Source organism: Schistocerca nitens, chromosome 5 (assembly GCF_023898315.1).
Source record: "Schistocerca nitens isolate TAMUIC-IGC-003100 chromosome 5, iqSchNite1.1, whole genome shotgun sequence".
NCBI lineage: Eukaryota > Metazoa > Arthropoda > Insecta > Orthoptera > Acrididae > Schistocerca > Schistocerca nitens.
This window is the reverse complement of record NC_064618.1, coordinates 549,878,283-549,891,636: the sequence shown is the minus strand read 5'-3', so window position 1 is coordinate 549,891,636 and position 13,354 is coordinate 549,878,283. Positions and strand designations below refer to the sequence as shown.

General features: G+C 42.2%; 1 protein-coding gene across 1 annotated transcript in view; it reads right to left on the bottom strand.

The window, feature by feature from the left end:
• Positions 1 to 13,354, bottom strand: part of LOC126260572 (endothelin-converting enzyme-like 1) — a 398,875-nt gene that overhangs the window by 105,858 nt on the left and 279,663 nt on the right. Inside the window, exon 8 of the mRNA XM_049957907.1 lies at positions 1,087 to 1,182. Within this exon, the coding sequence (XP_049813864.1) occupies positions 1,087 to 1,182 (96 nt within the window). The remainder of the gene's footprint in view (positions 1 to 1,086; positions 1,183 to 13,354) is intronic.

The following is a 13,354-nucleotide window of genomic DNA, read 5'->3' as shown; positions in this document are numbered from 1 at the left end:
TAAAATTCTGTGAGCTTATTTTCTAAGCGATCGTTATATGAAGCAAACCTGCTCATATTGTGTTAATAATACATTAACAAATTATGGCTGTAGTGGCCAAATAAACGCGTTGCATTAAACACGTCTGCAACGACAAAATATTTTCCCCTCTTTCCGTATTATTTATGCCAACATCTTGAACTAGCGATATGTGTAACGTTCCGGAGAACAGGCTGAACCAAACACACACGCTGGCTAACGACAGCCGCTGTGGTTCCGGCAAGCCAGAATGTGGTTTTTGAATGGTTCATCAAGTTCACTTTGTGGCAGGTACCAATATAAGAAGATGTACAGATACGAGTATGTTAGAACTTGACTACGCATCGATGGATCAGAATGTCCCAAAGAGAGTTTAGAAAACTACAAATGAAGCTTACAATCAAAGTATATGAAATCATCTGTATTGTTATAATGTTGTTAAATTGCAGTCTTCGATTCGTCTTAGCCATTTTTCAGTTACATTTTGTCACGTGACTATGCTGAAATTCTTGTTTCGTAATTTTGTTTTCAGTTGTTAGTGAAGTGTCTCACTTTCAGAAATTTAAATGTATCAAGATTACCAGTAGATTCTTTAGGTATATTTCATGAGTGCACGCTATTGGTATGACCGTACAACATTCACAGTCACTATAAGGTAACTAGGTTAATTCGGCTGTCGCGCTGTCCTGTTCCTTCAGAATGTAGTGATGGAGAACGATACTAAGAACATGCAGTCGGCAGCAAACATGAGACGTGGTAATAATAACTGTCCTGTAAATGACCTTTAAGTATCTGATAGGCGTCACATAGTGGGAAGTCATCGACCTTTGCGAACCACTCCTTCATGCCAAGTTGTAAACCAACAGATAGCTTCATCTGTTGAGATAGACTCTGTGGATACTAATTAGCCATAATTTGTCTTTGTGCAGCAGACCGACAGATAGCATCATCTGCTTGAGATAGACTCTATGGATACTAATCAGACATGATTTGTCTTTAGTATTCACGCACAGCTGTGTATCACTATAGTTGCACTGGTGCAGAAAGTACACACAGTGAAATACTCACGAATCCGTATCGGGTCTGCAGCTGCGTCAGGTTGCAGGCGACTGGTGTGCTGCGTTGTAGGGCGCTGTTCGCCAGTTCCTTCTCACGTGGGTACAACTGCAACAGGTCGTACAACACTTCTTGTAGTGCCAGTAATCTTAATTCATTATAATGTTAGACATTTTCAATACAACGTACAAAATTTCAAACATTCAGTTTTTTCCAGGCAAGTGCTTGGTCTTTACTTTTATTTTAAATATTTACTTTTTTAATTATTTTTTTTTCTACATACCAGCTGCCGCAGTTGACGGAGAATGTACAACGCAGATGTTTAAATATAGTAAAGAAAGGGCTCAGGGCTGTCGTATTTCGAGATCAGTATTTTTTTATTGCTTTATTCTTCACAATTATAATATATTATCTACGTAGTTAACATTTTTCATACAAACCGTACGTTCGTGTACAATAAGTTCTGTCTGTAATTGTTATTACTGCTTACTACGATCTAGTACTAGAAAACAAAAAATACGGAAAACAGAAAAAGAACTATTTACTTCCATCACTAGAGTTCTCTGATTTGTTTATTCATTAGTGTCAAAGTTTTCTTGCGGAAGTATACGTCTAAGCTGCTGAAGGATACATGCCAGAACTGGAACCGCCCTCGACCAAGCCCCGTCAACAGCCACGTTCTGCTGGATCACATGTGCACTGGACGGCAGGTTGGCAGCGTTTCCACATCGGCGATCTATTCCACGATTCCATTTCATCATCTCAGAATCCACACTTTAGCAAACGCTCCCATCGACGTGCGGGACAGTTTAGATGATAGCCGTTTGCTTCATTAGTCGTGACCCTCATTTTGTTTTCTCTTCGTCTGAGCGAGGTACTGGCTGGCAGAGGAGGATGCTGACGTGGGAGTCAGTGTTCAGAGAAGCTCTCCTTAATGTTCGTGGATACTTCGGTTGCAGTATCTTCCCGGCTGGCCAGTTGGCCTCGTTCCTCAGTGTTCTTTTGGGATCCAGCGTCCTCAATGCATGACTACAATGACCCTCTGTGTCTTCGCGGTTCCCATAGTCACACAACGTATCCACTGGAGGGCCCGTACTTCCACAGGCGTCAGCACCGTAACCTCCATTTTAATAACATTAAGATACTAGCATACGGGCCGTGACAAAGAAAACAAATATACGACTTGAAGAGTCTCATCTTTAGTGTATCACTAGAAGAGAAAGAAATTCATATGTTCGTATGTTGTTTCATGTGTATCGGAAACCACTGTTGTAAAATGCTACATAATTTCTTTTATTATACTGGCCTCAACTTCGAGTACCCTTCGTACTTACGTTTGACCGCTAGTATGTGAGAAAGAAATATTTGTGTTGGCATAACATCGGTAATAGTAAATCTGAAAATCTCAGGTGTAAGCGATATCCGGAGTCACGACACCACGCAGGAACTAGTGCAGTAAAACTACAGTCGAAGATTTCTGAGAGTAAAGGATTGGAATGTAGTGTACCATAAAGCTCTTTCTGGCTCACTCGTGCTGATGGCCTATATCTACATCTACATTTATACTCCGCAAGCCACCCAACGGTGCGTGGCGGAGGGCACTTTACGTGGCACTGTCATTACCTCCCTATTCTGTTCCAGTCGCGTATGGTTCGCGGGAAGAACGACTGTCTGAAAGCCTCCGTGCGCGCTCGAATCTCTCTAATTTTACATTCGTGATCTCCTCGGGAGGTATAAGTAGGGGGAAACAATATATTCGAAACCTCATCCAGAAACGCACCCTCTCGAAACCTGGCGAGCAAGCTACACCGCGATGCAGAGCGCCTCTCTTGCAGAGTCTGCCACTTGAGTTTGCTAAACATCTCCGTAACGCTATCACAGTTACCAAATAACCCTGTGACGAAACGAGCCGCTCTTCTTTGGATCTTCTCTATCTCCTCCGTCAACCCGATCTGGTACGGATCCCACACTGATGAGCAATACTCAAGTATAGGTCGAACGAGTGTTTTGTAAGCCACCTCCTTTGTTGATGGACTACATTTTCTAAGGACTCTCCCAATGAATCTCAACCTGGTACCCGCCTTACCAACAATTAATTTTATATGATCATTCCACTTCAAATCGTTCCGCTCGCATACTCCCAGATATTTTACAGAAGTAACTGCTACCAGTGTTTGTTCCGCTATCATATAATCATACAATAAAGGATCCTTCTTTCTATGTATTCGCAATACATTACATTTGTCTATGTTAAGGGTCATTTGCCACTCCCTGCACCAAGTGCCTATCCGCTGCAGATCTTCCTGCATTTCGCTACAATTTTCTGATGCTGGAACTTCTCTGTATACTACAACATCATCCGCGAAAAGCCGCATGGAACTTCCGACACTATTTACTAGGTCATTTATATATATTGTGAAAAGCAATGGTCCCATAACACTCCCCTGTGGCACTCCAGAGGTTACTTTAACGTCTGTAGACGTCTCTCCATTGAGAACAACATGCTGTGTTCTGTTTGCTAAAAACTCTTCAATCCAGCCACACAGCTGGTCTGATATTCCGTAGGCTCTTACTTTGTTTATCAGCGACAGTGCGGAACTGTATCGAACGCCTTCCGGAAGTCAAAGAAAATAGCATCTACCTGGGAGCCTGTATCAAATATTTTCTGGGTCTCATGAACAAATAAAGCGAATTGGGTCTCACGCGATCGCTGTTTCCGGAATCCATGTTGATTCCTACAGAGTAGATTCTGGGTTTTCAAAAACGACATGATACGCGAGCAAAAAACATGTTCTAAAATTCTACAACAGATCGACGTCAGAGATATAGGTCTATAGTTTTGCGCATCTGCTCGACGACCCTTCTTGAAGACTGGGACTACCTGTGCTCTTTTCCAATCATTTGGAACCTTCCGTTCCTCTAGAGACTTGCGGTACACGGCTGTTAGAAGGGGGCAAGTTCTTTCGCGTACTCTGTGTAGAATCGAATTGGTATCCCGTCAGGTCCAGTAGACTTTCCTCTGTTGAGTGATTCCAGTTGCTTTTCTATTCCTTGGACACTTATTTCGATGTCAGCCATTTTTTCGTTTGTGCGAGGATTTAGAGAAGGAACTGCAGTGCGGTCTTCCTCTGTGAAACAGCTTTGGAAAAAGGTGTTTAGTATTTCAGCTTTACGCGTGTCATCCTCTGTTTCAATGCCATCATCATCCCGGAGTGTCTGGATATGCTGTTTCGAGCCACTTACTGATTTAACGTAAGACCAGAACTTCCTAGGATTTTCTGTCAAGTCTGTACATAGAATTTTACTTTCGAATTCACTGAACGCTTCACGCATAGCCCTCCTTACGATAACTTTGACATCGTTTAGCTTCTGTTTGTCTGAGAGGTTTTGGTTGCGTTTACACTTGGAGTGAAGCACTCTTTGCTTTCGCAGTAGTTTCCTAACTTTGTTGTTGAACTACGGTGGGTTTTCCCGTCCCTCACAGTTTTACTCGGCACGTACCTGTCTAAAACGCATTTTACGATTGCCGTGAACTTTTCCCATAAACACTCAACATTGTCAATGTCGGAACAGAAATTTTCGGACGATATGTCAGTCTCATGGCATAACGTAGGCACTCTCGGACCAAAAGTCAAATCATTTTGTAGGTATTTCTACATGTCCGCCTGACACGACGCCAAACAAAAGGAGACCGTGTAAGGGAGACGCAAAGGACAATTTTAAGTAGCAACTGACTGTAAATCTTTAGCTCTGCAGCTATCTGTCGGTAGCCAGTAGAGAAGTATATGCAAGGCTCTTAGTGTAATGGATACTATAATCAGATCTTTTTTCTGTCCGTCTTATCATCGGTGTGATGCGGTCCGCTATGACTTAAACCCAACTTTCTCCATTATTACTTGGATAGGAAATTATTACATGATGTTTTAATATATATTCTACCGCAATTTCCCTTCTTCTAGTCAGTGTTTTCCAGCAGTTCTTTAAACTTTTGATTCTGTGGACTACCTCCTCATTTTGTATTAGTTTATCTAATTTTCAAGAGTCTTCTGCAACACCTTATCCCAAACGTATTGATTCTCTCTTTCCCAGTTTTCCACCGTCCATGTTCACTTTCATACAAAGCTACGCTCCATTCGTATATTCTCAGAAATTTCTTCCTCGCATTAAAGATTAGGTTTGACATCCAAGAAAACTGTGAGTATAATTGAATCTTGTTTTCTTAGAGAAAATTTACATTCGCTGATTGAATGGCAGCCAATCACGTATATCGTCGGTTCCGGCCACAGAAATTCTAATTTGGGAAACAGGAAGCGGCTTCAAGGGGAGCGGGGGCTGTGTGGAAGGGACTGGGCGGTTTTTTAGGTTAGATGGCCTCAGGGAACCACAGAATGAGAGTCCGTCGAAAAGGGGGCAGGTAAAACACAGTAAGTTAGAAACGATCGGTATTGTAGTTGTAAATTGTCGTAGCTGTGTTGGGAAAGAGCCTGAGCTCCAAGCCCTAATAGAAAGCACTGAAACTCAAAAAGTTATAGGTACAGAAAGCTGGCTAAAGCCGGAAATAAACTGAGCAGAATTTCTTTCTAACGATCTAACAGTGTTCAAAAAGGATAGATTAAATACAATTGGTGGTGGAGTATTTATTGCTGTCAGAAGTAGTTTTCCTTGTAGTGAAATTGAAGTAGATAGTTCCTGCGAAATAGTATAGGTAGAGGTTATACTTGACAATCGGACTAAACTATTAACTGAGTCGTTTTAACAACTCCCCCCCCCCCCCGACTCAGAAGATATACTTACTGAACAGTTCAAAGAAAACTTAAGTCTTATTGCGAATAGGTTCCCTACTCATACAAATATAGTCAGTGGTGACTTTAATCTACCTTCGATATGATCGAAAAATTATACGATTAAAGCCGGCGGCAGGCATAAATTGTCATCCGATATTGTACTGAATGCTTTCTCAGAAAATTATTTTGAACAATTAGTTCATAAGCCCACTCGAACCGTAAATGGTTGCGAAAGCATACCTGACCTCTTAGCAACAAATAATCCTGGACAAATAGTGAGTATCGTGACGAATACAGGGATTAGCGACCACAAGGCAGTAGCTGCTAGGCAGAATACTGTAACTCCTACAACCATCAAAAAGAAACGCAAAGTATATATATTTAAAAAAGCTGATATAAATGTTCGTAACGCCTTATTAAGAGACAGTCTGTGCTCCTTGAGATCTGATCATGTAAGCGTAGAAAAGTTGTGGAATGATTTCAGAGAGATAGTATCTACAGCAATTCAGAGATATATACCACATAAATTAATAAGTGATGTTACACAAAACGGGTCAGATAGTTGTTGCAGAAGCAGCGAAAAAAGCATGCCAAATTTAAAAGTAAGCAAAATCCCCTAGACTGGTAAAGTTTTGCAGAAGTTCGAAATATGGCGCGTACTTCAGTACGAGATGATTTCAATAATTTCACAACGAAACTCTGTCTCGAAATCTGGCAGAAAACCCAAAGAGATTCTGGTCATAAATAAAGCACACCAGTGACAAGACGCAATCAATACCCTCACTGCGCGATAACAACGGTAAAGTCACTGATGACAGTGCCACTAAAGCAGAGTTATTAAACACGGTTTTTCGAAATTCCTTCACCAAGAAAACGAAGTAAATATTCCTGAATTCCAATCAAGAACAACTGCCAAGATGAGAAACATAGAAGTAGATATTCTCGGTGTAACAAAAGAGCTTAAGTCACATAATAAAGGCAAGGCCTTCGGTCCAGATTGTATACCAGTCAGGTTCCTCTCAGAGTAGCTGATGAAATAGCTCCATATTTAGCAATTACATACAACCACTCGCTCACAGAGAGATCCGTACCTAAAGACTGGAAAATTGCTCAAGTCACACCAATACCCAAAAAGGGAAGTAGGAGTAATCCGCTGAATTACAGGCCTATATCACTAACGTCGATTTGCAGAAGGGTTTTAGAACATATACTGTATTCGAACATTATGAAGTACCTCGAAGAAAACGATTTATTGACATATAGTCAGCACGGATTCAGAAAATATCGTTCTTGTGAAACACAACTAGCTCTTTATACTCATGAAGTACGAGTAATAAGTGCTATCGACAGGGGATGCCCAATTGATTCCATATTTTTAGATTTCCAGAAATTTGGTTCAAATGGCTCTGAGCACTATGGAACTTAACATCTGTGGTCATCAGTCCCCTAGAACTTAGAACTACTTAAACCTAACTAACCTAAGGACATCACACACATCCATGCCCGAGGCAGGATTCGAATCTGCGACCGTAGCGGCCACGCGGTTCCAGACTGAGGCGCCTAGAACCGCACAGCCACACCGGCCGGCTTTTCCAGAAGGCTTTCGACACCGTTCCTCACAGGCGTCTTCTAACCAAACAGCGTGTCTACGGAGTATCGCCTCAGTAGTGCGACTGGATTCGTGATTTCCTGTCAGAAAGGTCACAGTTCGTAGTAATAGACGGAAAGTCATCGAGTAAAATGGAAATAATATCCGGCGTTCCCCAAGGAAGTGTTATAGTTCCTGATCTACATTAACGACATAGGAGACAATCTCAGTAGCCGTCTTAGAGTGTTTGCAGGCGATGTTGTCATTTACCGCCTTGTAAAGTCATCAGATGACCAAAACGAATTGCAAAATGATTTTGATAAGATATCTGTATGGTGCGAAAAGTGGAAATTGACCCTGAATAAAGAAAAGTGTAATGTTATTCACATGAGTACTAAAAGAAGTCCGCTAAATTTCGATTACGCTACAATCACACAAATCTGAAGGTTGTTAATTCAACTAAATACTTAGGGATTACAATTACAAATACCCTAAATTGGAACGATCGCATAGATAATGTTGTGGGTAGAGCCAACCAAAGACTGCCATTCATTGGCAGAACACTTAGAAGGTGCAACACGTGTACTAAAGAGACACCACGCTTGTCCGCCCTATTCTGGAGTATTGCTGTGCGGTGTGGGATCCGCATCAGTTGGGACTGGCGGATGACATCGAAGAAGTACAAAGAAGGGCAGCTCGTTTTGTATTACTGCGAAGTAGGGGAGATAGTGCCACAGACATGATACGTGAATTGGAGTGGCAATCATTAAAATTTTCATTGCGATGGGTTCTTCTCATGAAATTTCAAGCACCAGTTTTCTCTTCCGATCGCGAAAACATTCTGCTGGCACCCACCTACATAGGGAGAAATGATCATCACAATACAATAAGAGAAATCAGGGCTCGCACAGAAAAATTTAAGTGCTCGTTTTTTCCGCGCGCCGTTCGAGAGTGGAACGGCAGAGTTACAGCTTGAAGGTGGTTCATTGAACCCTCTGCCAGGCACTTTATTGTGAATAGCAGAGTAATCACTTAGATGTAGATGTACGTTCCGACGAGACACGACACTGCTTGTAAGAAATACGCAATTGTTATTCCGCAGTTTCTATCGTGGTACTGTCTTCACAACAATGCGAAGTAATAGTAATTATTAGTTCTTGTGAAAACCATACAATTAGTGCAATCTGATTATAGTATTAAGCATCTGCCAACTTTGAAGTAGGCTTGTTATTCGAATGCAGAACGGCATAGAAATGGTCTGAAAGTGGTTCTTCGGGGCCTCTACCAAATACCTATGTGCGAATTGCAGAATGAACGTATAGATCTAGTGCTCCACTTCAGTTCTATCAGGTTCCCGCCAACTTCTCATTCTAACGAATATCTGATGTGTCAACTAGATTTCCAGCTGCTTTTGTTTCTAAGTCTTTCGTACGAGCTACTCTGTATTGTTCCATTTCTTTACGTACAATACGTATTATCAGTACATATTTTTTGAGAAAAATGTATGATGGTTGTAATATCTTTATGCATCCTGTTAGCAGCGTAGACTGAATTTCACGCACTACATTGGAAACAACTCTGTCACGAAATTTCCTAACAGATTGAAACTATGAGTACTGCTAACCTACTCTCTCCCATATCCACACAGGGATGATAGTTTAGTACATGCAGCTGATTCTGTATGCAATTTTACAGATAGCAGATGCTTAAGCAGCAGAGGAAACTTCACTTCCTGACATCGAGATGTCTCGGTAGCTTAGCGGTTGAGAGTCTTGTCTGGAAAAGTCAAGGATCTGAAGTGGATTTCTCCGAGCTACGAAATGAGACGTGCGGTGGGCGGGAGGGGGGGGGGGAGGAAGGTGGTAAGGCGCTGGTCTCGCCTTCCGCTAGTTGGCCTAAATTCATTAAGAAATACCAGGAAGGTTCTTTTGGAAAAGGCACGGACGATTTTCTTCGCATTCATTTTGTAATCTCTGTTAGGACTAACAGCCTCAAAATCGAAGTGACAAACGTTAAATTTTCTCCCTATCCGATGCCCAGTCTTCGTATGTACGAAATTTTGAGATACGTTATCAATTTACGTACTTGCGGAAAGCATCAATACTTAGTGAGACGATGCTGTGGTTAATATACAGTCTGATGATAATTAAAGTTTCGCTATTTGAGAGAGGCCCCATGGAAAACGAGTGATCGTAGAACAGTGAAACTTGCGGAAACATTTGTAAGGACATAAGGAAGAGAAATAACGAATAAACTATTGAAAGAAACGCATTTTCATTTTCACGTGGGAGGATAACACTTCTCAATTGCGTACCATGTTTGGGTTCCAGGTTACTAACGTTGCTCAGTTTGACGACCATCTGCATACAGACAGCCTGGAAGTAGGTACGGGTACCGTTTCACAGTTGTTCGCAGCTCTTTCCGAACAGTGGACCATGGAATGTTCAGCTGTCGTGACACAGCTCGTGCATTGCTTGCAGATCGCACATTACGTCCAGCGTTCTCAGTCACTTCAACAACTTGCGCCGCAATTGGCCGTCGGCCTCTCTCAGAAGCAATTCCCAAATCGCCAGTCAGTTCAAACTTCCGAATCACGTTCTTCAACACCGGTGCGGAAAGAGGACCTCCCCATATTCCTTTAATGCGTCGCTAAGAGCGACAGTGCTATTGCCGTTTTTTTTTTTTTTTTATGAAGCAGTTTTACAAGTGAAGCCGTGCTCTCATTGTGGTGACTGTGTGGAACTGTAACGCACACTGATGCTTGCGTTTCAAACCTATATCGCCGTAACAGTTGCGGCGCCTAGTGGGAAGTCGTGACACTAACACCACTAAAAATGGAAATCCTGCAGCTGATAGTCACATCATTCCTATAAAATTAAGTACCCATACGATATATAGTTCTTCGTCTACCATGGCTCAAGTAATGAAAGTGTAATTATAACCAATCTGTACAACGATCCCTAATTATGCAAAAACGTGAAATCATATTTCATGACATCATTACCAATGGAATCGTGCTATATTCTATAATTGTCATTAACGCAATTACCTATCAATCTTGGAAGCGTATTCCACGGAATATATCAGTCGTTAAAGCACCGAGATGATGTCTTCTTTGCCGGCCGGGTGGCCGAGAGGTTCTAGATGCTACAGTCTGGAAACGCGCGACCGCTACGGTCGCAGGTTCGAACCCTGCCTCGGGCATGGATGTGTGTGATGTCCTTAGGTTACTTAGGTTCAAGTAGTTCTAACTTCTAGGGAACTGATGACCTCAGAAGTCCCATAGTGCTCAGAGCCATTTGAACCATTTTTGATGTCTTCTTTTTCTTTCCTGCGCCAATTTTGCATCCGCATATCGGAGCAATTTCAGAGGAAGTTCTGTACATTTTATGCAGAGAGCAGTGATGACAGAGAGAGAGGAAGAGAGAGACAGACAGACAGACAGACAGAGAGAGACAGAGATCAAAAAATGGCTCTGAGCACTATGGGACTCAACTGCTGTGGTCATCAGTCCCCTAGAACTTAGAACTACTTAAACCTAACTAACCTAAGGACATCACACACATCCATTCCCGAGGCAGGATTCGAACCTGCGACCGTAGCAGTCGCACGGTTCCGGACTGCGCGCCTAGAACCGCGAGACCAACGTGGCCGGCGACTAGAGATCAGTTGTAGCGGATTACTTCTGAAGCAGTCTCCGTAAAGTTAATTACTGAAGTTACAATATTGAGCTCCATCTGAGAAGTAATATTTTCATGAAATTTATAAGTAATGTGGGATGCTGATTTACCCGCAAATTTTCAAGTACTTTGTTTCGCATATGGTTCTTTTTTTCCACTTTTTTTTTAGATCAGTGTTACTTCGGTATTATTTTTTCTCATTAGACATATCTCTGTGTGAGGCATTAAAACAAGATAGTTCGTCAGTAGAAGACCATCAGAAACAGAATGATATTCAGCCTTGACCAACAGTGGGAAGAGATTAGTGTTCAACGTCCCGTCGACAACGAGGTCATTAGAGACGAAATATGGAAGGATGGAGAAGAAAAGCGACCGTGCGCTTTCGAAGGAACCAACCCGCCATTTCCCTTAAGCGATTTAGGGAAATCACCGAAAACCTTAATCCGTCCTCCCGAATGCCAGTCCAGTGTGCTAACCACTGCACTAGTCCGCTCGGTGCTTGACTACCATTCGCCATTTCAAAACAGTTAGATTTACTCACGCCGCCGAATAGCCTAAATGTAAATCGAGAGATGTTATATTCGCCTTCTGACTGTGAACTGTGTAAACTCTATACTGTATGTTTTCGAACCAATTGTGTACTTTATGGTGCAGCGTGCTAGCTTGCTAAGTAAGTAGATCAGTTAGAATCGTATCGGATAACCTCACTGAATTAACGAACATTGATGTATTTTTCAACAGATGACATAACCTTGCCTATATTTAGTGCTGGACCAGTATTAGTTTGATATGTGTTTGATTTCTGGAGTGAAACAATTAATCGTCACCCGATTCCCAGTGCTATGTCGATGTAAATAATTAGCTGGATTCTTTTCAAGTCACGTCAGACATAGTTTTTTTAAATATTCAGCAACCAGTTGCACAATAGAAATTTTATTTTCTTAACCGGTTTTAGACATTCTGTGCCCTTCTTCAGAAGGCTGCACAGAAAAATATACTACAAATAAATAGAAGTGAGATAAGAGTATTAAAATTTAAGAACGAAAGTCTAAAAAAATTTAGAATTTTAAAGATGAAAAACGGTACATATTTTATAACTATCACATTATTTGCGAGTATAAAAAAATAAGAGACGTGCAACACATCCTAAAACAACACAAGAACAATATTTAGTACAATAATGAATTCCTTAATGTAAAAAGGGCAACGGCCTTGCCGCAGTGGCTACACCGGTTCCCGTGAGATCACCGAAGTTAAGCGCTGTCGGGCGTGGCCGGCGCTTGGATGGGTCACCATCCCGCCGCCACGTGCTGTTGCCATTTTTCGGGGTGCACTCAGCCTCGTGATGCCAATTGAGGAGCTACTCGACCGATTAGTAGCGGCTTCGGTCAAAGAATACCGTCCTAACGGTCGGGAGTGCGGTGTGCTGACCACACGCCCCTCCTTATCCGCATCCTCCTCGGAAGATGACACGGCGGCCGGACGGTCCCGGAAGGGCCACTTGTGGCCTAAAGACGGAGCTTTTTTTTTTTAATGTAAAAAGAGATCATAAATGCGTACATGTGTTTTACAGTGCCTGTACAAAAGTTGTATGAGGCTGCGAAATAAGAAGTGCAGACAACATGGCAGAAGTGGAGCTCATCTGTTAATGCCATGCATATCTTCAGATTCGTCTCAGGATGGGGTAAAAGAACGATTAAACAATAAAACAAACCCTTACACAGCTATTGCTGTCATAAGGCTTAAACGAAAACGTAGTGCCCGTGATTTTGGGAAACTTTCGTCAAGCTGTTCGAAGTTTCACCGCCCTCTTATCTTGCATACCACAGCTCAGTGGACAGTACACAGGTAAATCACGCGCCTGTATTGCTCTAATACACACAAAAAAAATGGTTCAAATGGCTCTGAGCACAACGGGACTTAACATCTGAGGTCATCAGTCCCCTAGAACTTAGAACTACTTAAACCCAACGAACTTAAGGACGTCACACATATCCATGCCCGAGGCAGGATTCGAACCTGCGACCGTAGCGGTCGCGCGGTTCTAGACTGAAGCGCCCAGAACCGCTCGGCCACCCCGGCCGGCTCTAATACACACAGATAACTTCAATTGCAGAACTGTTTCCTACTTTTGAAACATTGCTAACATAGTCATGAAACGCATCTTCCTAAAATTTCCATCTATGGTTTTTACATTGTGGGGTAACGGGCGAGTTGCGGCGCCCTGG